The 27,195-nt window shown below is 42.6% G+C and overlaps 1 protein-coding gene and 1 long non-coding RNA gene across 3 annotated transcripts; both read left to right on the forward strand.

Moving 5' to 3' along the window:
• Positions 1–126: 126 nt before the first annotated feature.
• Positions 127–3,903, forward strand: irx5a (iroquois homeobox 5a). Of its 2 annotated transcripts, none has more exons than XM_003969530.3 (3): positions 127–841; positions 1,593–1,998; positions 2,665–3,903. In XM_003969530.3, the coding sequence occupies exons 1-3, from the start codon at positions 599–601 to the stop codon at positions 3,372–3,374; spliced, it is 1,359 nt and encodes a 452-aa protein (XP_003969579.2). In that variant the 5' UTR covers positions 127–598; the 3' UTR covers positions 3,375–3,903. The 2 variants fall into 2 exon arrangements, with proteins under 2 accessions (XP_003969579.2, XP_029702240.1); XM_029846380.1 differs by having other exon boundaries at positions 171–856.
• A 239-nt stretch (positions 3,904–4,142) lies between these two features.
• LOC115252079 (uncharacterized) lies at positions 4,143–10,007 on the forward strand. The gene is made up of 3 exons (XR_003890516.1): positions 4,143–4,379; positions 6,380–7,326; positions 9,873–10,007. It is a non-coding gene; the product is annotated as an uncharacterized lncRNA (long non-coding RNA).
• The last annotated feature ends 17,188 nt before the right edge of the window (positions 10,008–27,195 follow it).

Below are 27,195 nucleotides of genomic sequence, written 5' to 3' on the forward strand. Positions count from 1 at the left end.
GCCTTGTTAAAGGGGAAAAAGAGAAAAGGAGAAAGAGAGGGATTGTTAGTTAACGCGAGAGAGGGATTGGGTAAAGAGGGAGAGGGGGAGGGAGTGAGAGAGAGAGAGAGAGTTACCCAGCATAAGCTTGCCTTCTCCTTCTGACTACACCCCGAGAGGAGGAGCGTCATAGGCGTCGGGATCTTCAATTTTTCAACTTAGCATCTTGGCAGGACATTTTCCCAAGCAAAGCCCCCGTCCGACGGTTAAAAAAAACTTCTACGCGGCTATGTGAGCGGCGGTGCAACTCAGATAAGGGAGCAGCAAAAACGAAAACAAATAACAAACAAGCCAGAGCCAGACAGAAATTTCCGACGGACAGTGACTGACTGACGGCGACCGAAATATTCTGCAAAGTATCTAAAGCTTTCTTGATCTGACCACTTTGATTTTTTTTTCTTTCTTTTTTTTTTTTTTTTTTTTTTTGCTCAGACTGTCATTTAGGGGGGAGAACAGGCAGCGGCTCTGCGCACACGGCTCTATGCGCGCCGACAGCAGCGCTTGAAAAATAGAGGGGAAAGTGCGCAAGTTAAGTGGCTTTTACTCTCCGGGCTCCAGCATGGCGTATCCTCAGGGCTACTTGTACCAGCCGTCCGCTTCTCTCGCCCTGTATTCGTGTCCAGCGTATAGCACCAGCGTCATATCAGGACCCAGGACCGAGGAACTTGGCCGATCCTCTTCGGGATCTGCTTTTGCGCCCTATGCTGGATCTACTGCGTTCACCAGCGCCTCGCCAGGCTACAACTCCCATTTACCCTACAGTGCAGACGCAGCGGCAGCTGCCACATTCACCTCGTATGTGGTGAGTAAACTAAAGGTGATTACTGCAAAATAATATTTTGTAGAACCTGTGAATACGTTGTTGACTGAGCCCTAGAGTGTCAGTTGCGCGTTCAGAAACAGTCAATTTGTAGGTAGGATTTCGGTCCCCAGCAGTGCGTGGGTATTAGGTAATATTCCACAATGCCAGGTCGGTTGGCAAATAAAGTGTTGTGCTATCGGAGTAAAGTGGGGATTGTTAAAAGAAGACAATTTTCCATCGAAAGGCACTTACCGAAAAGCGCTGTAAGGTGTCATTCAAAAGCTTTTTCCCATTTGATGCTCCAGGTGTAAAAAGTTAAAGTACTACACTTTGGACTGAAGGTGCGTGGAATGCTCTCAGGGAATAGAATAAAAACAACAGGCCTGTTTACAAAGACTGATCGCAGAACAGGCGGCGACAGAACGTCAGGCCCCTTTTCTATTATGTCACTTTTTTCATTGAAAAATTCTTTAGTTCAATCTAATTGCAAGCGGAACAGCTGTGCGTGCTGCTGCCACGCAAATCATTTTTGGCGACATGTATAACATTTCAAACACCCAATTGGAAGATATATTAAATATATATATATATATTATTAAAAATATTTAAAACCGAAATGAACCTGTGTATCTATCCCTGCGTGTGCTTGGATGAATGTGTGCACAGTTGTTCATGTCCTAACGATTTTATTAGATGACTGAGAGAAAACTTTGGCATATTTTGATCAGTTATGCTTGGTTTTTATTCCCAGAGTTCCCCTTATGATCACACGAGCGGTATGGCCGGGTCAATAGGATATCACCCTTACGCGACACCTCTGGGCACCTACCCTTACGGTGACCCAGCATACCGTAAAAACGCAACCCGGGACGCCACCGCCACCCTTAAAGCATGGCTCAACGAGCACCGCAAAAACCCCTACCCGACCAAGGGGGAGAAGATCATGCTGGCCATCATCACCAAAATGACCCTCACCCAGGTGTCCACCTGGTTCGCCAACGCCAGGAGGAGGTTAAAGAAGGAGAACAAGATGACCTGGACCCCCCGGAACCGCAGCGAGGACGAGGAGGAGGACGAGAATATTGATTTGGAGAAAAACGACGACGACGAGCCGAATAAGCCCACAGACAAGGGAGACTCGACAGACACAGAAGCAGGTCGGTGGTGCACGAAAATTAAAGAAAGGAAAATCATCAATTTTTCATAGCAGTCGTTTCCACTCAGGGTGCAAAATTGATTGCTGGTTAATGGTGGTATATTATTTATAATGGGACAATTGCTTTAAATAATAATCACCTTGAAGTCCCCTCGTTTGACTTCCCAGGCGGTGAAATTGCTGGTGACGCACGGTGTTTAGCAGTCAATTCATCTTTAACAGCGTGATAAAGATGCAGCTGGTGAATTTCCGGCTAAAAGAATATTGCCTGTGAATGATAATTACACTCGAGTTTTGAACCGTCGTCGAGTGCTCATTATCATAAGAAGGGCTAATAATGTGATGCGATTATTTTTAATCCGAAAATGTAATTAATGATAATATTGGTATTTTTAAATATTCACTTAGAAATAGTCACGTGCGATATTATTTGTTCTCTTACAATGTTTAAGTCGTATTTCGAGTTTTAGCTGACTGGTCTTGTGTTTTTAAGAGGAGAGTTTATAGTCCACCCATTATACCCAAGGGGAATGTGGATAAACAGTCATTTCATTTTCATATATCTTATTTCTGCTGCATTTCGCTCGGCTCACAGACCCATGTCACGCTTTGATCAACGGTTTAACGCTTGTTTAGCAGTAATTATTTTCTCTATTTGTGTTTGTAGATCATAAACTTCTGAACCCAGGGGACATGGGCTGTGACAGATTTAAGGAGGAGAACCACGGCAAAGACACGGATCCTCTCCTCAGCGATTCCGACCTAAAGGAACAGGAAGAACGGACTACAGAACTGCTGCCGGATTCCGCCAAACCCACCACCTCGTCTCCCTCCGCGGTGCCCCGTGGGAACCAGGCCGTTGCGCAACAAGACAAGCAGTCCGATTTGAGTCACGCAGCGACCACGGTGACCAGCAACGTCACTTCTGTCATCCATTCGCCCCCTTCGGCACCTAAACCTAAACTGTGGTCCCTGGCGGAGATCGCCACGTCCTCAGACAGGTGTAAGAGCAGCAGCGACGCGTCACAGTCCTGCCCCGGTTTGCCTCAGAGCGCAGTCATGGGCTCCAACCCGTCTCCATCTCGGTCCTCCCCTCAGTGCCCGCTCCCCAACAGCACGGTCCTTTCCAGGCCTTTGTACTACACCTCCCCTTTCTACCCCGGCTACACGAACTATGGTGGCAGTTTTGGACACCTTCACAGTAACCACGGCTCGGTAACCACGGGCTCCACGGCACATTTCAATGGATTAAACCAGACTGTGTTAAATAGAGCAGAGGCTTTGGTAAGAGAGAGCCAGAGAGTCAGAGGCCAAACGCAGGTAGATCTTTGTAAAGACTCCCCTTATGAACTAAAGAAAGGTATGTCAAACATTTAATACCTGAATATTTTACACTCACCACGGACTTTTATTTATTTTTGCGGTTGCATAAAAAGAACAATGATGAAGCCAATTCTGAAAACACTTATTTTACGAGCAAATGCTTATCTTCAGATTTTTTTCTTTTTAGTTTCTGAATGGTTATTCCTAAAGTGTAACAAAAATGGTCTTAATCGATGCAGCCGCCTGAGTCTATTTGTATTAAAGACTAACATGTATATTTAATGTAGCATTTTTGTATTTAAAATGGACAACACACTATCTTTGAAGTAAATTATGGAGAAAAATATTTACGCTTGTGCGGCGATTATTTTCTGCCTGCTGTGGTGTTTTTGTTTGTTTTTTTTAAACCGTGATCTGGGGTCACTTCATTCCTACATTTAGTCCGAATATTGAATGCGCAGTGACAGATGTTTCAGTGCTGACATCCTGTGAAAATAACAAGGCTGTGGCAGGAAAGAAAAGGCCCCGCTTTCAAGAATGAACATGGTGCAATATCTCAGAAATAAAAGGTTCCGGAAATTAAGTTAGGTGTTTTTTTTTTTTGTAGGGGAATTAATCGTAAACAAAAGAATATTTACATTTTAAATGACTTGGAAGGCAACCAGGCCCCAGTTTCATTTTTAACTGGGCACTTTTTGCCTCATATAATCACAGCACCGATGCGCAGTCATTTAAGCCAATTATCTATCGTGTTTTATGCAAAGAAATCAGGTTGTGAACTCCGGTAATGAGCTCGATTTTATGCCAAATTTAGACCTCATTACTATTTTCCAAGGCGTGGCAAAGCTGTTAAAAGGGACGCGACCATGCATTTCGAACATACTGTCCTATTATATACCATTAATGATGATTCTCTAATGGCGTGCTGGCTGTGAAACATGATGCTTAGACGAGGGAAAAAAGGAGAGAATGCTGCTGTGTGTTCGCACACGGGATGAGACTGCTGCTCTGCTCTGCTGGTGTCGCAGGAAGCAGCTCTAACTCTTCCAACTTCTGCAGGTAGGTGTCACACTTGCTCCTAATTTGAGAGGGGGGAGGGTGGGTGGACTTCTTTGTTAATCCGTCACGGAACCCCATCCCCGATCAAATGGCCTAGTTACAAAGAAGTGGAGCCAATAGGGCACACACACAATGATCACAGTTATTATGAGGATTATAGCAACTTTGACAAGTGGATAAAATGGCATGAATTACATACGTGACCGATATGCTGACAAAATATTTCCCATTTATTTCATACACTGATTCCTCATCAAATAAGAATTATTAGTATTATTATTATTATTATTATTGATATTATTATTATTATTATTATTATTATTATTATTATTATTATTCAAAGATTGGTATCGCGGGTCTACGGGTTTTAACTACTCGTTGAATGAGCTATTATTATTATTATTATTATTATTATTATGACCTCCACTGGAGAAGGAGATCGCGCTCTTGTTTATGGCTGTCATTAATCTCCATTGTTTATTTTCTCCCAGTTGAAACGTCCCTTGAGGTTTCCATAATTCCCTGAGCCTTAATGTCCTCTGTTCGGGCCTTCTAGTTTAATCTGACAGAGTGTGCTGGAGCAATGATTGCAACGCATCAGCCAGTTAAATAGCATAATTATGTGTGTTTTTTCTCTTCTTGGTCCTTCGGGGATTGAGCTGTTCGAGCCAACGTTCCCTTTAATATACCGTTCGATTTTAGTAGATTTTTGGAAAATCTTCTTCTTTTCCTTTTTCCCGGGGATTTGATTGTTGTTTCACGGAGAATGTGCAGACTACAACTCCGCGCTTTGTGAGCCTGTGTGTAAATAGTGGCGAGTTTCAGGCTGGTGTGTGTTGAATTGCAGAGCCGGTTGGTTGATAATGTTATCCCAAAAGAACGTTCCTGATTAAATACAAGCCGCAGTGTTGCGTGCACAAGATTCTGAAACCAAACCAGATTAGGAACAAATGACAGGCGTGATAAAGCATGTCTGACTTGTTTTGCCCTTTGTCAAGATCTTTCAATATTTGACTTAATTTGCAAAAGTAAATATAGGATGTAGTTCTATGCAGCGCCAGAATTTAACACGTATTCTTCTTCTTTTATTATTATTATTAATATTATTATTATTATTACATTGCTCACAACAAACCTTCGAAGATAACAATTGAAACAATAGTAAAAATGCATATTTGGGAAATTTTTCTGGTTAAGAGTCTAAAGAAACGAGCCAATTAACGGAAGCCCGCCGGAGGAAAAGGAGTTTGGGATCATTTCCATGAGAGGCACAGCAGCCTGCAGGGAAGATGCTTTCTGCAACTTTATCCAACTTGGTCCCACAATTCGCCTCCTCTTGAATGGCGTTTCGATTCATTGTTGGCATCGCTACATTGTGAGAATACTAAGTAGGGTGTGAAACATTTCCCACGTGTGAAAAGAGAGAGAATAATCAGACAGCAGAGGAAGTAGACGCAAAAAAAGACGGAGATGTCTGCACCTTTCACTTCGACTTTGTTGAGGGTGTTTGGAAAACACGTCTTCTTTTCCTGCTGTCGTCACACATTTTCCATGTGTTCCCAAAATCGATTCGTCTGATGGCACTTAGGATACTATAAACATGTTTAATTGACATTTCACCACTGTGCTGAAGATTTAAAAATGTTTCTGTGATATCTTCAGTTCAGTTATAACGTTCAGTGATGACTGAAAGCGTTAATGTAAGACAGTTGAGTAACAAGAGTAAGCGGGAATTCTTGTCTGCTTTCCACGCTTTTGGGATCGACAGGATCGGATGAAGTGAAAATTGAAGTGAAAAGTCCGTATGATCCCTTTATTATTGGAATGATCTGACAGTGCGCAACATCAGAGATGAAGTATTAAAGATTTACGCAACGTTTGAGGAAAAAAAACAACAAATACTGTAATTGATTTATAAACCCTTTTCATTGCGTAACACTTTTAGTGAGCGCTTCTATTCTAACTTTATATTTAACCTTATGAGCTTCTGTCCTCTACAGGAATACGAGGCCCACATTTGCAACCATTCGAATCGCAAATGCAGGTGCGGGAAGATTCGGTCCCGAAGAAGCTGTGGACCAAACAGGAGGAGGCACCTGCCGCATGGACCGCTGCGTGAGCGCTGTATGTCAGAGAGCAGAGTGACACGAAGACCTGTTGATGATCAACATACTCCCAAGATCACTGAAGGATTACTAAGTGTCCCAAATGCTGCTGCGAGCCGTTAACTTAAGAAGAAAACAACAAAAAACACCCAGCCACATAAATACAATAAACGCACATTTTTTAAAAGCTATTTTGCTTTAGTTTAGGCTATAGAGACAAGGTGCAGCTAAATATTTATATTCTAAAGACTCTCTCTTTAGAATGTAGACAAACGTTTATTTAGGACACTCACTAAGGACCTGATGGCCGTTAAACTGTCACGCAAACTGAAAACGTCACCTACTTCTCTGGCGAGACTGCGCACTTGAGCCCACATGGGACGTCGCTGCAGCACATATTCTCAACCTGCAGTAATCCAAAGAATCAAAAACCCAACTGAGGTTTTTCATCCTCCGTTTTGAATCCTGGAAAATATAGTACAGGTCCCTGATTTTCCATCATTTGGCCCTTTCAACCTTCATGTTAAGTGGAGTTATAAAACGGTCTTGCACACGTTGTAAAGCACCCTGGATAAAGTGGCTGAAGGTGATTTACCACTATTTTTCTGCACTTCCCGGGCTGTTTTTCTGTTTCTCCGTGGAGTTCCTCTGGGACAGATTACATGTGTAATTTTCAGCTGTGAGATGGTTTAAGTGTCCTCCCACCCCCCCCAACATAAATAAAACATTTCTACGAAGAAGGGGGAAAAGGGAAAAACATGAACATAGAGTGATGAACTATGAAGTCCTGGGAGGCCAGGGCCTGACGTAGGGAGGACTCGAGGAATCAGATTCAGTGGCAAGTAAGAATTAACCTTTTTACAAATAGATGTATCGTTAAAATGGTTTTAACACACAAAATAAAACACAGCCAAATGCTTAAAATGATTTAACTTACAAATATCTTAGCTCTTTTGGCAATCTAAATGACTGGATGACACAACGTACGCACACGAGCAGCGCTTCCCTGCAAGCACCTTGACTCCGTGAAAGGCGCTGCTCATTGACCAATCTGCTCTGACAGCAGTGTGGCGTGAGCTTCTGACCCGGTGACTGCAAAGGGTCTGTGTTCAGTGGCCATGTAAGGGCTCACTGACACCCACGCTGGGGGTTCCAACCAAGCCCTCGAGGAGGGGATGTGCATATGCACTTAAACACACACACACACACACGCACGCACACAAGTATGCACACGTATGCATGGGAGGGACTTCGACGTTGTTGCCAACAGCCCCTCAGGTTTGCACGGCTACAGAGCAGTAAGCATGTCTCCTATTCTTGAAATGAAGACACCAGCCGCTTCTTCTTTCAGGATGAGACTGTGAGACCAGCCGCTTCTTTCCACAGGTCTGACGCCCCTCCTCCCTGTCCAGCAGGGAGGAGGGGCACTGAGCCGTCTGAGTGTTTATTTACATTTGCCCTTTTTAAATGATCCCTTTCTTCTCAACATCTGCTTCACATTACCACACAGATATCTGTCCTAATGACTGCTGTAATGTCCACACACACACACACGCGCACACACACCCACACACACACACACACACACACACACACACACACACTTGCTCTGGCATTCACACATTCGCTTCCTGTAATGTTACCATTAGCTACCATTCATCAGGGACATTTTAACCTCACCGAACCACGCTGCACAACAAATAGACCTTCTCCCGCTGCAGGCCCCTTTATGTTTGCTCTCTACCCGTCTCTTTTCCTCCCAGTTTGGTGCAGTCTGATGGATGCAAATGGGTGCTTACTTAATTGGATCATTTCCCAAGATGGAGATAAACAGGGCAGTGGCTTTTTTTTAGTTCCCCTTCCTCTTGCAAGTTATTTTGAGCCCTGTTCAGTTCAGCAGTGTGTGTAGCGAACTTTAATGAGGAAGGCCAAGGAGGAGACGCCCCCACTGTCGGACAGATTCAAAACTCTACTCCCCACCAGCCTTCTCTCCCAAACAATGAGGGGAGGACGCCACCTCAGCTGTATGCAAACTGCTGCTGCAATTCCAATTTAGTGCCTTCTAGTGATTCAACTTTGAAACTGCCAGTTCAAGAGGTACAGCAGCGGCTGCTCTAGTTTAGATGAGTGCAGGTGGCTGCCGGGTTTAGTCATTTATAACGTACAAATTTAAAGGCAGCTAAATCGAAATAAACAAGCAAAAACAAGCAATTTGAGTTCATGCGCACTCTGGCTTCTCTCACACAGATGGCTTTTAACATTAATAATTTCAATTTTCAATTTCAAACTAACTCTCAAACAGTATTTATTAAGGGGGGAAAAATCAGACAGTGGCTACATGCCAGTGGGAGTGAGTTGGCTGCTACACACTGATTAACAGGATGGTTTACAGCCAACTCCAATAGGTAATCTCATCAGAGAGAGGCTTTAAACAGATAAAGACCACCCCTAACTATCCTCCCCACCACACCACCAGCGCCACCCACCAACTGCATCCTTTCCCGCATGAGACTTCCTATCTAACTTCCGATGCACTGCTAATACCTGCAGAAGGCTGAAATGGCCAGGCAACAATTCAGGCACAAATCTTCTATTGACCTCATTTTCAATAATGGAGCCATTTCCAGTCTGATGGATGATTTGTTGGTCTCGCATGGAACGGCCATCTGGAGGGAAGGATATGATCGCTGTAGTAGGTATGCTTCACCTGCCAGCTAGAATTCTCTGTATAGAATTAGGCTAGCAAGGGGGTGCGGTGCATTCGCGCATCTCATTTGAGCCAATAAACCTGGATTAGCTTAACAGAAAAATGTAATATGGCATACAAAAATAATAAAAGGAGGGCCTAATTGAATTTCCCACCATATGGTCACCATTGCTGCATTTTTTAAATCTCAAGTCAAACATGAGGTTATTTTACTCCCAGAAGAGAAAATCCCGGGTCGCATCAGGAGACATAACAGCAGTTCATTCAGTTATCAAAAGCTTTGTACTCGGGCTTCTTTGTTAAAGAATAAAGAGGAGGAATCCAAAACAAATCGGTGAAAGGGCTTTGGCTGTGGTAAAAGCACTCGTCCCAACACAGCCGTGTTTTCTGTGCTTTTTTTGTGGAGCTCAGATTGGTTCACAGAAGCTGCACTTTAAGTATAGAAAGATCTGATTTATTAGCTTGTCAGGGAAAGCATTGTTAAAAAAAGCAATCAAAAAGCACTTACTTAGCTCCTCTTAAATTACTGCCTTTTTTCACTTACTAATTTGTGTAACTCCCACGGAGAGCCTGACAAAGAGTTTGATGAGGCATATAATGATGATTAATGAATTTATTGCCCTGCTACTCATCAAACGGTTGTAGTATATACTTCTTTCCCTTTCTTCCAATGTGTTGTAGGGGCAGAGATGGGATAGTGTTGCCCTGATCCCCTCTACCTCCCTTTGGCTGTTAACCTCACTGACCTGATGGGCATGAGAATGAAGCAGAGCGTCTGTGGGCAGAGAAGGAGCACAATGGACAGTTTAATAAAAGGTTTAACTAGAAATGTGAGTAAAACCTGCTGCAAGGTACACACGCTCTCAACTTTCAGGCTCTGATCACTTTTGTGGGAAAAGCAGGGGGGGTAACCGGATCCACACGCTTGTATCTGCCCTCACCCGCCACCGCCTATGACACAAGCCCTCACAATACCCACTGGCAACATCTACCAGCGCGGGACCGGGTGGAAAGATCAAAGAAAGAAGGTCCTCTAAACTCAGTAATGAGTCAACAAAAACAACACACAGGAAGTGAGAGCCATGTTGAAAAATGGAAGCATGGCATTTACGCGATGCATTTTCTGGTCTAACGAGGCTCGCTCTCGTCGCAAACGATGATTAATGGCCGATGGGTTTGTCAGAGGGCTCGTAAAGCGGTCACTACAGGGTCCACCCCCCTGAGCTCGCATCTAGCCCCGCTCTCATAACTCTGGGGTCACGCATCTTTCTGTTTAACATTGTCTGGGATGTTTACACATGACTACACACCATGATTTCTCGCCACCCCTCTTTACTCAACTGTGCTTGATTAAGTCCCCGCTTGTTCACCATTGCAACGAAAGAACACATTGTTGCAATCTACCCCCACCCCACCAAACTCCACTACCAAACACAAACACACATGCATGTGTGCACATGCACATTTGCACACAACAACCCCTCCTCCAATGTCAACTTCTTTGAGATCAGCTCCCTCAATAGGCTGCTTCTGCATTCACTGATTCATTAGCTCGGTCCCTTAAATACATCAAAGAGATCCTTGGCTCACACAATAAACCAATAAAAGCAATTATAGTCCCACATCTTCTAGACAATGCTGATCTCTTGGGTATTAACATTAGATAATGAAAGCGTTTGATGACATAAGTTTTCACAGAAAGCTCACTTTCTGCCTCTTTCTAGTGTTCATCATCCTCTGGCACATCTTTAAGTATGCAGCGCAAAATAGCACACGCCGCAGCACAAAACCATCTGTGTAATTTGCCCCTGCTCTATATCATCTGAGCAGAATTTGTGGTTAGAATTAGATGCCAAAGAATTGATTTGCATAGATGTAGCGATCCATCGGCTCTCATGTGTTAGACATTAAAACTTGCAAGGTAAACTTCTTGAAATATTTACGGCCCTCTAAGAGACAGACGTAGCGGATGGATCGGTTTAGTAACGGCCAGCCTGACTTGGATAACTCCCTCCTCACACGGTGAAGATGAAATGCATGTGTCAAAAGGGGAAAAGCGGGATTCTCTCATTGCTCCCTGATGTCATTTTCACTCCGCTTTCCTCCAAACAAGAGACGGCATCCCAATCAGGCTAATCGGCATATGCAGATCTCAACTTTAAATTTTTCATGAGCATCTTTCATCTCAAAACAGATAAAAAGGAGGAAAGTGGTAATTAGACAAAATATTGAATCAGAAACACAATACAGTGTCACAAATGACATTTCTAAATGTGTGTTTTGCTTCAGAAGCCTTTTTGCTTTTCCAATGATGCACAGATTGAATTACTGTTCTGCATAAACAATGCTAAACTGTAATAGCCTAGGGTATGTGTCTCTACAACGCAGGCTTTCAGTATCAAAATGTTTAGAAATTCCCTCAGACTTACCAGAAATGCACTGAACCAAGAGTTATCAGGTTCACTTACATATATCAATAATAGGTCATAATCACACTGTCGCCTTTGGGAATTCTGGAATTTTAATGAATAATACTTCCGCATACACAGGCTTTCTTCTCTCTGTATGCCTGAGGTCTAGGACATGATCAAACAGCCTTTTCTAATATTTACAGGTTTATTTTAATTTAACATGTAGCTGGTGGGTGGAGTTTGTCTCATATAATGGTTAGAGGTATGTCAGTTATCATATGCAAGTATTTTGTGAAAGAATAGCAACCTTCAACGAAACCGTCAATGTCGTAAGTACTAACGAATGTAGAGTATAATCTCTTCTTTTTGGGATTACATTCTTGAAGTAAAACATACATTTATGAAAATCATTTAAAAACATCTTGACCAATCTCTTGCTCTGTATAAAGAGAGGACACCCGCAAGGCTGGTCCTTGAGCTGTTGACTGACTGACTCCCGAATGCACCACCTTTGTTAACGGGTCACCAGTCTCCACTTGTGCCATCATTAGTAAATACATGAGAATTGACACACACATATACAGCGAAAACCTTGCACACATTATGTCATTGACTACAGCAGTTTTACCTCCAAGGCTGTACAGGGCGTGGAGCTGATGAAGGGTCACCCAACCAATTACAATGGTTCCACCTGAGGCAGTCAATATCAGCCAAACCCTTGATTCATTATCAGAAGTGCCTGGATAAAAATACTGAGGAAATATAGGGGAAAAAAAGATATATGGACCGGCATAATATCCGTAGAGTTAGATCGTCCTATTTTGTGTGCATAATTGCTTTAATGTGGGCTATTAAGCCTTAAGTGGAGCTGATTTTACTGTCTGCCCTACATTCGGCACGGTTGCTGCCATGATCAATACTTATGATTTGTAAGTCACCAGCCATAGTTAAGCACTTGACCTTGAGAGGAAGAGCTTTTTCCTTGTTCTTGAAAGAAAAGAGGACATGGACATTTGAGGACAAAAGCCAGAGCCTGCAAACGCAGAAAGGCCTGCCCGAGTACTACACACCTTCATATGCAGATCTACAAAAATGGCCTCTTCTCTGGACATTCTCATCTTTAAGGCCTAATTTGCCAGCATAGATAATGAGTCTGGGTGGTACCCTGTGATTTCACATTAAGTACATGCAGGCGGGTCAAAGTGTGCAATGATGTGGAAGGGAAAATACGGACGCCACTGCCCGGCTACATTCTTTCCAAAAAGAGGCCTGTTTAAGGTGTTTTGTCATGTACGGTCGTGACACGCACTTCAGAGCCAACGTCGAGCCTGAGTGACTTACACATGAGAAGATCACTCTGGGTGCTGATGGATAGATAAGGAGAGATATCTCAGGCTCTAATCGGGGAATAGTTTAAAGACACTTGGTATTTTGGCAACAGACAAACATGATATGTGAGCTCCTCATGAATGAATGAGTTTAAAGAGAGGGGGACCTGGTTTCGAGTCATGTTGTGTCATGTTTTTACCGTAGGTGTACATACACGAGTATTTGGTTAGATCGCCCCTAAAAATGTAACACAAATGTAGTTGTAATGTGATACTGTACATACATATAGGACACATGTACCTTTTATGTCGTGGTACTATCTTGTCAGTGGAATGAAATCAGCCCTGACATGAATTTTAAATTTAAAGACTACAATATTCCAATTCCTGTGTGAGCTGTGTGGGACCTCCTTTCAAATATGGAAGAATGTTAGAATATCCCAGCAGTGGAAATGCAGGTCAAGCAGGATATATCTGTTAGTTCTGCAGGATCATCAAGTTCAATATTTGCATTTTCAAAGACATTAAAATGTAAAAGCCTTTGGTAATGTTGTACTTTAGTCTGTTCATTAATGTAATCTATTTGGTGACCATGTTCAGACACCAGTCTGCTCACCTTAGGGTTTTTTTTTTAAGTAGTATTTGTCATCTTGGTAGTTCCTTTCCCATCTAACAATGTTAAAAAAAAAAAAAAAACTGCCTTCAGCTAAGCCTCGCCCAAAAAAGAAAGACATGAGCGAGCGTGAGTGAATTCTCTAATCGTGTAGATTGGTTGGGCCCTACAGCGATTAAGACATACTTGCATGTGATCGATAGAGAACACATCAGAGGAGAGGAAGCCTCAGCCTCATTAATGTAAGCAAACCACGACACTGGTCAGTCAGCTGGTGATAAAGATCTGTGGTCACATCTCCGGAGTGCAGCTGTCTGAATACAAGAATGCATGTGTATCTTAATACAACGCACATGTTTAAAGATTCCAGTGAGCACAAATGCTGCTGATACGCAACCATCAAAGACTTCTCTAATATAAGTGTTGATTAATACACAAGGATCACTTAAAGCTCTGTGATCTTCTTGGCAGCCGTATCCAGTTTAGCATTAATTCTTGTATCAACTTGTCTTGATTCTCATGTTTCCACTATAGCACGCACTGACCTCGGGCATTTCATGACCAGCAGCTGGGTTAATGTTTGACTGAATACTGTCTTGGCCGCTGCCTGTGTGGGTGAATGAGGCAGACTCGAAAGGAAGCAGGACCAGAGGCACCAAATCCAACACAATGATCAAGTGCGTGTAGCATGAGTAGCCAGAGTACACAGGGCTATTAGATGTGAGTGATATGGTTGAAGTTAACTCCTGTGAACTCCTGTGAACTGCACTGAAAAAAAAAAACACTTGCATGGTTTGCGTGTGTGTCTGCAGCCCACCAATTGATATTTATCCCAGTAGCCTACAGAGTTGGACTCTTAGTGCCGCTGCTCATTCTTTCACCGAGCTCGTGCAACATGTGTTTGTGACCATGCTTTTTTTCTCCCGTTTCTCTTTCCCTGCTTGAGTTTTTCCTCCCTCACGCTCCTTCCCTTCTGAACCCGGCCATTAAGGCAAACACTGGCTGACACTTGTTTGTGCTTGCATTGTGTCTGGATGTTATGTCTCTTTTGAACGCATACATTAGCATATCTCTGGCACATTCTAATCCACTCCAACCACAACATGACGCAGGACAGAGCTCAGAAAATTGCCACGTGCAAACATTTGCTGCTCAAGCACTTTTAGCTTTGTTCCGCCAACTCAGTCTCCCACAGGAGTCTTTTGGGATGTAGGTGCTCTTTGTGCATGGATTTTAAGTTTCATGTATTATATCAATGTGACTCGGATTATAGGTGGTCATGGAATAATCTGAAATAAAGAAATTGTGATTATTTTTTATCTGATTTCATGTCAATATTTATTAGTACTGAACACCTGCTTAAAAAACCGAGGGTAACAGGAATAATGACATCCATATCAAAACCTTCCCAGTTGCATGGAAATGATAGTGACTGCCAGGACGCATTTCAATTCTCCACATTTTTCTCCCACTGATATTACACAACCACACAAAGAAAACCTCTATTTCTTTAGGCCACCCCACGTACTGTGAACAAAGCAGCGGTGTGCCAAGAATTATACTGTAAAATATGCATGTCCCAATGAAATATGCATATAGCCGTGTGTCGTCAGTGACATAGCTTCTACAAAGGCTTCACTGCATGGAAGGGAACGTGCGTTTCTCTGATTCTATTCCCTTGACTTTAATTGGTGTTGACACAAGAAAAGACTCATCTGGGTGAATAATTAAGCCCAGCACAAATGTATTTGGGCTGCATCTTAACATGTTTGACTGAACCACCCATTTCCTTTTGTTTGACTAACTTGACTTACTGTGATGAAAAGAAACGTGTAATATAAGAGGCTCAGTGTGTCAGGCAGCATTGTTTCTGAATTAAATGCCCCGAATATCTTCAGGAAATAAAATTGTTTTCCAGTGGATGCGGGTCTAATCTACTCAGTCATGGTGGTTTCGAAGCGGGAACGTTTTCAATTTTTAACAGGGTTGGTTCCAGCATTCCCACCACCACCACAGCAGCAGTCAAACTGTGAAGAACGGGCCTCTATTTTCCTTTTCCTGCCACCAAAGGGAAAAAGAGGTTACACGGGTGGGCTGTGAATTAGACTCTGGAGGAGGCTGAGCAAGCCAGTTTGAACGCTGTCGACATGCAAAGCGTCTCTGATGATTAAATGATACACTCCAACACGAGAGTTGTATCCTCTGCATACAGTATCTGAAAACTTTGTCCTCTAAGCAGAGATTAAAGAGAAAAAAGGGTTTTCAGATTCATTACAAGAATTAAGCCCGAGGCTACAGGGCCACCAGATAATCTCCTCCTGACTCCAACAATTGACACAAAAGCATGAGAACCACAACAGTTTGACAGCAATCAAGTAGGACAGGACACTACCAGAGGAAGGTTGTGTTAGTTAGTTGCCTCGAGCTGCTTGACTCGCAGTCTCAGGTGTCTCCTTTTCTACAGGTATGTGTTACCATAATAGAGTAGTTAAGAGGGCCTCTTGTTGAAGGTCCTTCCCTCTGTCTCGTCACACTGACTCCAGTGTGAACCAGGTTGCCTGGACGATTTGGCACCATCGTGTTAAATTGAGCATTGCACAATGGAAACTGTCATGCGGCTTGTAATGTGTAATTGAACTTGGAGCCATTTCGCTCAACAATATTCAGACTCAACCCAGTTGCATTTCACTTGGAAAAGCACACTAATTGCTCAAAGGCTCAGGCTTCTTTGAGCAGCAAGCACAGGTCTAGGAACACTTCTTAGTTGCTTTTCCCAAATGTCCAGTGCAGTTGTTCCCTTCTCTTATGTCCCCCCAAAAAAACCACAATCTACCCCCACACTGCTTTCTCACAAGTGGCCCCACCCTCGCTGTGACTGGTCTGTCCTCTGGAACTTTCATTATATGAAAAGGATAAAAATACAGCATGCTGTGAATTTATGGCTCCCTTGGAGCTGCCATTGAAAACACAACCGTTTTCAGACGTTTGCTCTGAAACCCAAGTAAGAAAACAGAGCAACCACAACATTTATACAGAGTGACCGCAACATAGGAGCATATAGACGCCACACTCACACTTGGAGCATGTAGCTATCCAGGCATAGACACTTTAGCCTTTCTCTCTCTCTCTCTTTCTCTCTATGTCTCACACACGCACAAGCAAACACACACACACATTGTTCTTCCATCTTTGTGAGGACTTTTATTGACAAACTGCATTATCCAGTTCCAAACCCTAATCCCAACCACCATGACTACATGTCTAACCCTTATCCTACCTTAACCTATGCTCAAACACTAACATCAACCTTCAAACTAAGGCCTTTAAATATGTGAGGACCAGCCAAAATGTCCTCAGTTTTTAAGTAAAATGTGTATCTTGGTACTACATGCACACACACACACATGCGAGCGCGCACACACGCGCGCCCACATACACACACAGTATGAGCACATATTCATACCAGCTTGTAAATGTTTAAATGTAGACACATGCCCATTTGAGGAAGAAAAACAGTCAGTACTAAATGAAACCATACATGTGATACAGAAACACATACCAAAGGCTTTTATAATATTACCACTGACTATAAGGACTTTAAAGGATATTCCATTTAGTTACTCCTTCCTTTAGTCCTTCCTAGTGTAAACCTGTCCTTCCAATGTCAGCCTCAGACAGTGGTGACACATCTTTAAATATCCCCTTCTTTTACGTGGATACATGACTCAGTGATAATGACAGTATCGAGCATTTTACAGTCATAATTACAATCATCTAAGCTTCCATTCTTGGGAGTTTATGTCCATCTCCACTTTCTTTCTTCAACTCCTCTCACTCTCAGCCTAACTGACAGCTGCTTTTCCTGGGAAAAGTGCTTCTTCTCTCAGACGATAATCTATTGCCGTTCTCCTGTCACGAACATTTAGCTACACGGTGAGTCAGTGCTGTAATTTCATCATTAGCTGTATAATGTCTGTGCTGTCTGAGTCTTAAAACTCAAAGTACCAGCTTTGGTGTGACCTAGGGGAGCCTGTGGGTTTGACTGATGCCAGTCTACCACCCTAGCATCACTTGAGCTCTATAATGGGTTTGGTCCAGGACAATTGGATCGAGAGTTACTCATACTAACAGTTCATTTTCTCATCCAAAATGTGATCTAAATCCTGCCTTTTCATGACTAATTTGTTTTTAGAAGAAATAATACTTAAGCTTTGAATCCTAAAAACAAAATACTACAAAAACATATTCTCTCTAAAAATGTCCTTTTGATACACACGAAAGAAAAAAAAAATCACCCAGCTTACAATGAACTTCCATTTTTCTAAACACACCTACTGTGTATTTCCTATGAGTAAAAGAAAAGTAGCATTAACACCCCCTAAATTAACTCGTAGCATCATAGCTGCTTTGCTGATGATATCAGTGTGACACCACATCACTTTTGGATGATTTTCAATAAATAAATGCTGCATTTCACATGTCACTTTTCACTTGAACTTGTTGATCATGCTGCCACATGTCTCTGAAAAGAGATTTCCTCAGCACACAGCAACACCCAATCGCTTCCAGGCACTTTCTCCACTGCCAGCCATTACATGGGGAGCATTCACCAAAGTCTGCCAAAGACAGACACCTCTAAATCAAATGTGGAATTACAATAAAATGCATGTTGCATTACGCCAATAGCCAAGCATACATCTGAAATCAAATTGATAAAACATGTCTCGGCTCAGTCCCCACCTGTCTTTTTCCAAAAACAAACCAGCACAATTAAGTTCTAAACTGCCATAAATCTTCCAGGACACATGTTTAGAGTCCCTCCAGGCAAGCAGCATTTTTCTTTTGATTGCAGTATGCGGAATGAAAGAAAGTTTTGTTTTTGTCATGGAAAGAAAAGATATATCAATATACATATATTTTTCCCAGACATATTTCTGTGTTGACATGTATCATAAATGTATAGTGCAGAGATGTACACATATATGCAGGTGCAGTTAAGAAAAAAGATCTTTTTCAGCCACAGATGAGCTCCGACCAGCTCACGACAAATCTCCACCTGCGTTTGGGATCAGTGTTGATGCACATGTGGAAGCTCGCCCTGATCTCACAGCTTCTGCACTATCCCCCACCACCTGAGGCCCCAACCAAATGACTGACTGACTGATGGGAGAGTTTCACCTGACAAAATGCTTAAGTGATTGATCACAGACGCTCACCTGAGCACCTGAGGGGGGTCTAGCATGCCAGGGACTTTGGGCCCCATGAGGGTGAACTCTTCCCTGGTTGATCCACCTGAAACCCTGAGGCAGATTCCCCAGAACATGACCCTGTGTGGACAACACCACTGTATATATGTAAGCAACTCTGAAGTTCCAGGACATATCAAGCACATCACGCCCGGAAGGCATGACAATTAATTAAGTCACTAAATCACTTCTACTTCCAACTGTCTTTTCTCTTGATCTTCAAAGGAACCCACAGATGAATAAGATCTTGGAAATAACCTTGGTTTTTGACACCAAGCTGTCTCAGAAATAAAATCCCGCCACTGTAAATAAATTAGCTGATTTCACACTGTACACAGGCGGCTCAAATTGTTGAGTTGGAGACAATTAGCATAGCATCAATCCGTTCCTTACCATTTCCTTCTCATTTGTTGTGGTTGTTTTATCTAAGCACCATAATAAATGGTAGTAAAAGAACACTTAACCATGAGTTTCTTGGAAGGAAAAGGCAGACAAACCCCCATCTCGCTCACAGCTATGTCTGGATTGCCTTCTGTGCTGAGATAGAAGTCAACATGTTTAGCGACATCAAAAGAAAACCTGATACCTTAAGTATAAGAAGATTAACACTTGCAGTGATCTTGAGCTTAGGATTCTCCAGGACTTTCAACAGAATGTGCCAGAAGGGACAATTACTGATGAATTGGCACCAACATCTCGTAGTTATTTAACAAAATCTGGCACAGTGTATAAGCTCTCGTCCTTAAGACTTCCTTTCAAGTCTGGCCCTGGTATCAGAAGGCTAACAGATTGGGGAATGTGACGAGAGCAGACAGCAGGGGAATCTGCAGGGACACCAAAAAAAGAGGGAGTGGGGAAAAAAAGACAGTTAAAAAAACAAAGGATACAAAGAAGCAAACAAAGAAGGAAAATCCTATTGCTCTGTAGACATTTTTGTTAAATTTCTGACTTTAGAGTTGCATTGTAGAGTAACTCAGGGTGGATATTTGTTGCGCCTCTAAGCTCACTGGTATACTCATGTTTTTTATACTCTTCTCCAGAGTGGATTCAATATGACAACTTCAGAAATTTGACATTGTGTAAAACTCTGTAAACAAATGCCAGCAGCCTGACACAAAGTTGCTGAGATGCTCGCAGAAAGGACCTAGCTGAAAAAAGAAAAAAAAACCACTCATTTGCAAGAGTGTAAATAGGATATTAGATCACCATTAGTGTGTTTAAGAGTCATTTATAACACTCACACAGAGACAGACACAAAACACCTGTTAGAAATGCTGCAAGTATTTTGCTAATCTGAGCCTTCACGCACTCACAGCAGGACTCCTCAGAGTTTAGTTAGCCCACTACTCTTTACACATATATCATTCCCCATTAATCCAAAGTACATACTGGATGCTTGTACCTACAACGATATTATACGGCCAATGTAATCTGGCTGTCACAAGAGATACCAGAAGAGGAAGCTGTGTGGGGCACTGATTTCTAAGCTCTCACAGACAAGGATGTTTCCCTCCCTGCAGGAAACTCTGAAAGCATCGCTGATCTTTTCATCCAAAAAGTTCCATCATTTCACAACATATAATGATGTTATTTAAAGGTATTATGGCCATTAGTGTTGAATGAAGTCATGTTTATAGACAGATGCTATATGCACAAATGAATAATATTAATATAGGTAAAATGTAGAGGAACTAGCTCACTCCATACCGAAGGTATTCAATGACGGTTGAGTTATTGCTCAAAAAAACCTGAAAAATTACAGTTATTATTTATAACAGCAACAGACCCTTAACTGAAGAGTGGTCTGAAAGAAAAATGTTGGAAATATGTTGCAAGAATAAGATGATACCATATGGATTATCTAAAAAAAATAACATATGGTCTTTTTTAAAGTACCCAAATAAATTAGTTTTAGGTGAAACAGTGTTGTTGTTCCAACAATGTGGTGAGCAGATGGTTGACTCTGTCTGTTGAAAACCTTTTGGTTAACACTAGGTCTTACAGAATTGGAGACATTTACTTTAAGTACAAGGTGGGCGATAAATACTTGAGGTTCAGTGTTTTTCTTTATGTACCAACCTGCCACATGAACATCTCACGAATTTCTGCACCAGCACGAAAAGTTATACGTAAGCTGCTATCGCAAATTTGTTTCACATGTGCATCCTTTGGTCGAGACCTTGTTGCTCTGCTTAGAGAATGTAAATCATCCGTCATCTCACGTAAGAAGTTGATTTACCTCCAGATATTCATGCTCTAAAAACATCAACATGACTGCATCACAGACAAGTATGATTTCAGAGTGAATTCTTCCTATTTGACTTCTTTGGATTGCAGACTGCCAGCTCTAATAACATTGAATAAATGCCATGGCACGTTCCACGTTGCATAAAAGCACGACCCCAATTTTTTTTAGGAATGTTGCGAGTGATTTGACGCAGAACAACAAGGCATGGTAAAGATAACAGGTGACAAGACATGGGGCGCAGTGCGTTGTTGGATCCAGAGGCTGCTGTGGGATACCGTGACAGACGTGTTGGATTGTGACACGTCTCTCTGGTGCACGGGGAGGAACAGGCAAAGCGAGTGATTTGGCGTTGTTTTGGAGAAAGTCCCTCCAGTCATGGTTCCCTCTCATTCCCTCAACCTCTCCGGAGTGGCTCTGACAGATAGACAGAGGAGACGTGACCTGAAACAAACGACTGTTTGATCATCTCCATACTGCTTTCATTCTGTCACAAAGAGTCACATAATATTAAAAAAAATTTCAGTGTTATTAAAATGAAAATAGGCTCACTGGTGCCAGTGCATTATACATCAATGAGCCTGACAAAATCTATTTTGTAAGTAAACTGATGAGCCAAGGGAAGAAAGGGAAACTGCGAGAAGTCTCAAGAAGGGTGCAATAAAGGACATAGACTCTGTGTCAAAATCCGTGTGTGTGTATGGCATTGCAGATGGATATGTATGCGTGTGGCTTATTTTGTGTCTGTTGTGAATAGAAATCCAAACATTAGCACACATACATAGAGAGAGAGAGAGAGACACACACACACACTGCGCGCTATCCTAACACCCCATAAAGTCAGAGAGTGCCCACACCCAAACATACTTAAAACAATCAGAGGGTTTGGCAGCAGCATACTGGGCCAGTCATTACTCTGGACTCAGTGACAGCTAGCTCCGCTCACCTCATCTGTCTGCCCTCTATAAAGACCTGCCTTATGGGCAAGACTCAGAGGCCCCTGGACCCCTTCTCACACCCTTGCTGTGACATTGGCCCCCAGTGACTTTACTTTGACAATTTCAACACGCTGTTGATACTTAAAGCTGTGGACAAACATGGCTTTCAAAGGTTGGTCTCACTCAAAAACTTTTGGCACACACATAATAGTGTGAAAACATTTGTACACATGCACAAGTATTAATGTGTAACATAAAAAAAGTACTCTGTCAAAAGTTTGATATTTTTATGTTCATAAAATATTTACAAAAGGCCGTGACAGCATTGCTCTGAATAAGCCAGCAGCCATGCCAGCTTGAATTGATAAATGAAAAATAAATATGCTAGTGAACTACCATGGACTGTAGCACAACTAATCAGTCATTTACTGGCAGATAAATGTAATTGCTCTATTATGACTGATGAAATGCTGTAATGAGGAGACACATGCAAATCTTTATATTTTCCCTTTAGGTAAACACGTACGAACAAGAATCCAACCTATGCTAACATAAGCCTCTCCTACTCTCACCCACCACAGTATGCGGCCGCAGTCGACTTAGGCAGGATTTACGCAGCCCAGTCACAGCGTCTCCATTAATTGCTGAAAGTGACACCATGCACGGTTATTACACGATTACGACATGACAGCTCTCGTTTTTCACCATTAAGCAGCAGGCGGGCAGGCCTCCGCTCGGCTTCAGCTGGGTGTCAGCGCACAGGAGTGAGTCGGCAAGAAGACAGGTTGCGTAGTGCAGCCTCTGGCCACAGCATGGGGTGCTCAGCTTGTCTCAAACGTCAGCACAGCAAAACCGATGATGTTAAAAAATATATACCATGATGATAAAAATCACAAAGAAGCGTGCTCTGTCGACACAGGTAGGACTTTGATCACTCACACCAGTAAAACTCCAGTGACATCAGCCCAACTCCTCCACAGTTTCTTATAGTCTGAGGAAAAGTAGTTGTAGCGTATGTGAGAAAATTGTAGACGTTTATGAGAAATAGTGTAAGGCACCAGAGGACTTTAACTTTATGGCTACTAGTCCCATAACCACTATAACTGATGTCAGAGGGCAGTGGGATCCCGCAGGTCATGATGGGAGAGCTGTAAAGGATGAGGGATATATTATCTGGTGTGACTTTTTCTCTCAGACTTGGCAACTCATAACTAGTGCCCTGGAGAGGCCGCAGCTGATCCAGCATAATTGCCAATAATGTTCCTTGCGATCACACTTTCCTTGCCAAAATGTATGAACACTGTCATTTAATGGTATCATTATATCTTCACCTTTAACTACAATTATGAGAGAAAATAGAACTGACTTGCAGTTCCATTAATTGCCCACTTGAAGCAAAGACGTCAAGGCCGTATGGATTTTCTGCCAGCAGAGTCGTGTGTGTCTGTCCCTTCCCTGATGCGTAGAGAGCTGGGGTGAGGTAAGGGGGATGCTAGAGAGGATGTGAATAATGCATTACAAGGTATGAGGCTGGTAAGAAGCAGGGCTGTGGGGAATTTAAAGGCATTTGTGTTTGTCACACAAATCAGGAAGTCTCGTTGCACTCTGAGGCAAATCCAGCCCGACGGACGACAGGGGAGGATGACACCCACTTCTTCCACAGAACTTGTGTTAGTGTATGACTGTGTGTGTGTGTGTGTGTGCATTTGTCCATGTGCCAGACTGAATGGAACAGAAAGGAAACAAAGAGAGATACCAGGACTTGTAAAGAGCAATGTCCTGGACTATAACAGAGGTCAAATACAATAGAAAGTCTGGCAAAGTAAATGGTCCAGTCATTGTTGATTAGAAGAGACATATCAGCAAGCACAATGTACATACCGGTTATTATTCTCTATTGTGTCTTTTATTTTAAGTGAATATTTATTTAACTGAATAGCTGATTAGGTAGTAAAATGACTGGAATATTACACTGGGGCAAATGTTTGTGCATTGTTAAAATCCACGGACTCACCATATCAAATGAAAAAGGAACATGGCAATATCTTAATCTCAACTCAAACCTTTTGACTTCTTTGTGTTTCAGAATCTCACAACATTGATTTTTGCTGCCAGGAATTGATACCTGTGATTCAACATTTCCAAAGAGCTCCACTAACACATGCAACATTTTCAGCCGAATAATCCTCACGCTAAGGTGAGGCACACTAAAGATAAAAGACAATGACCTCTGCTCAGACAGAGATTTTCATAATATGCAGCATGCCACACTGCTCTGTGACTCCTGACTCCTGTCACTAGAGCAGTGCATGTGTGTGAATGCATACCTCAAAGGCAGAAGTCTTTATGTGATAATTTGTGCCCGTGTGTCTATGTAAGGGTCAACTAAGACTTGGCATGTAAGCCACTAAGGTGTGTCCAAGGGGATAAAAGTTTGGGTCCTAAAGATTTTCACCTCCCCTGGTTTAGGAGGGGATGGCATACCAGGGATCTGGGAAAAGACAACTGTGTCTATGTGTGTGAGGCTGTCATCCCACCATTGATGAAGAGGGAGTGGAGGTGCTGACAGACAGGAGGCAGATTATTCTGCATAGAAGAACGGAGCCATTTTTACCCCTCCCTCAACTATGGCGACCTTTCTCTGATTCAAAAAAATTCAAAGAATAGAAATAAAAAATAATCCATTTAGCTCAAAATATTTATTGATGTTTGGGAAAAACCTTAATCCATGTCTCTCCTAGTTGGTGCTGTTAATCGTGAGGAACGAAGAAGTGAGGCCCATGGTTGTGCTAACTACACTATAGACATATTAATTTATATTAGGCCTGGAGTAAACTAAGACTATGGCCTCTATATTCTTCCAGGTATCAAATAGTTTGAAAAGTGAGTGACATTTGGTGTAAATTGCTGATTTGCTGGTCAAATGAACAAGAAAAAAGGAGAGCATTACATACTGCTTTATAGAACTCGTCTCATGTGTTTGGTTTGATATTTTGGTTGCAACTGTAACTCAACTACACTGGCCAGATAAGTCAAATCAGAGTCAAGAAACTACAACTGCCAAATGCAAGAAGGGTAGCAGTTTCAAGTAGCTTCTTGCCTCACTACTGACAGGTGATTGCACGCTACTTAAGGTATTGGTACTAGAGCTCGGCTGCCAAGCTGTGGCTGGCAGACACATACCAGACGTTCACTTAAAAGCCTGCATCAGAGGTTAAGTGGTCACGGAAAAGGAAACAGGCCGAGCCGACGTTAGTAGGCAGCATAGTTTCTCTCGTCAGCAGGTGGGAGGTGAGATCTGGTGTGAGGAGCAGGTGCTGCGCAGGGCCAGAGATCAGAGCTGAGCCTTAATCTGTGATAAGCCCAACGCCACTTAAATTACACCCCCAGCACTGCTTTGACCCCGAGTGGTTGTATGTGTGCAGGGAAGAGAAAGTGAGAGATTTGAGGGTCTAAGTGTGAGAAACAAAAGCTGAGACATGTGGATGCCAGTGCGTGCAAATGTGTGTGGGGCATGTGGGTTCTCTTTTTCTGTTCACAGAGAAGGTTAGGAGGGTCTACTTACCATGTATACATTATCAAGAAAACACTTACAGCTAAATAAAGTTCACTCCGGAATAGAAGCCAAGTGCATGTTTGCCTGTTTATAGTCGTGCGCCATCTTCAAATCCACTCTATCACTTCAAATATCAAAGTTGCCTTGCAACTGTCAGAGTGGACAAAAAGGAAAGAAAATATGTCTCCAGCATCAAGTCGCAGACTTGAAAACATTAACAACATTTGGAAAAGAAATAGACTTTTATAGGGTGCATACTTGTATAGGATGTTTAGTTTTTTTTGGTAAGTTGCCATCCATGAAATTTTGACACCAGAGGCATTCCCAGCAAACCAAAATCATAAACAAACAAAAAAAAAGGGGTGAAGGAGACCAAGGATGTAAGTGGTCAGACAGTGGAAGCATGGGGAGCTCCGAGCATGAGGCAAGGTGAAGTATCGATCAGCCATTGACAAACACAATAGAAATTTTAGATGTGATGTGAGAGGCCAACATCCATAATTTATCAGCAAGCCAAATGTGAATGACGTGGGGTGTGGACAGGAGGGAGTACTGAGTATTGATTAGTGGGAAGAGAAAAAAATGCACGGTGCAAAGGGGGGACTCCAAAGAGAAGAGAGAAGAAGGGCAAGGGAATGAAGGAGATGAAAGCCAGAGATGGTTGAGCAGGGAGGTGGAGTGGGGTGGGGTGGAAAGGGTGGGTGTACAGCACAGGAAAGCCATTAAGGATGGTAGTGTTACCAGACACTGGCAGCGACCGAGTGTGCAAAAGAGAGCTGCGTAAAGGCTGCACGTAAAGGGAGACAGAAAGGAGAGAGCCTCTCCCAACACACACACACACACACTCGAACACACAAGCATACAAACACACACACCTCTTTCCATTCTGCTCCTTCTTCACCCCACCTCCCCAATCAATATGACCATGTCAAAACATAAAATGCATGCTTTTGCTCTTAAGTAAAAGGTGTCTCAGATTTTTAAAAGCATTGATTTGGTGATGGGTCGATGGAAATCAAGGCATATTTTCCAGTGCAAGGAGAGGTAATACCACTCAGCTGATAATAGCACAACAGAGGTTACTCGGTTGTTTCTGCAAGCAGTGCACCGGTCAGATTACTCCTTTCCGCTAGGAGAGGTCGCGCATAAGGGCCAGGTCAAGGATTTGAGGTCTCACAACACAAACTGGCTCTGAGATTTGTCTACGGGGAGAGCACTAAAGGAAAACTGTGTTGATGACATTGGACTTTCACTGGAGTGTCTGTCAAAACCATTTTACACATTAAAGTGATGAGTACCTAAGGAACTTCTGACAGTTTGGTCTTTGGGGAATGCACTCTATTGTAGACATAGAGATAGAAACAATTCTGCATTTAAATAATGCACTGTTTGAAAATATATATCAGCTAAGATCATTTCATTAAAATCACTCAAATAAAATTGATCATAAAGCTTTGATTTCAAGTGATTTTATGAAGAGCTTGAAGATTCTGCCGCAGAGGGGAAAATGAGGCCAAGGCAGATCCTGGGTGGGTTTAGCAGCTCTGGAAAGTTTCTCTGCCCTAATGTGGGCACCAAATGAGGCAGAGGCAACCTCTTTGGCAGTGCTGGGGACACAGCACCGCCCATGAACAGCTAAACCCAAGCAGTTAAAACAGACCAGGCAT

This window comes from Takifugu rubripes, chromosome 13 (assembly GCF_901000725.2).
Source record: "Takifugu rubripes chromosome 13, fTakRub1.2, whole genome shotgun sequence".
In the NCBI taxonomy this organism is placed as follows: Eukaryota; Metazoa; Chordata; class Actinopteri; order Tetraodontiformes; family Tetraodontidae; genus Takifugu; species Takifugu rubripes.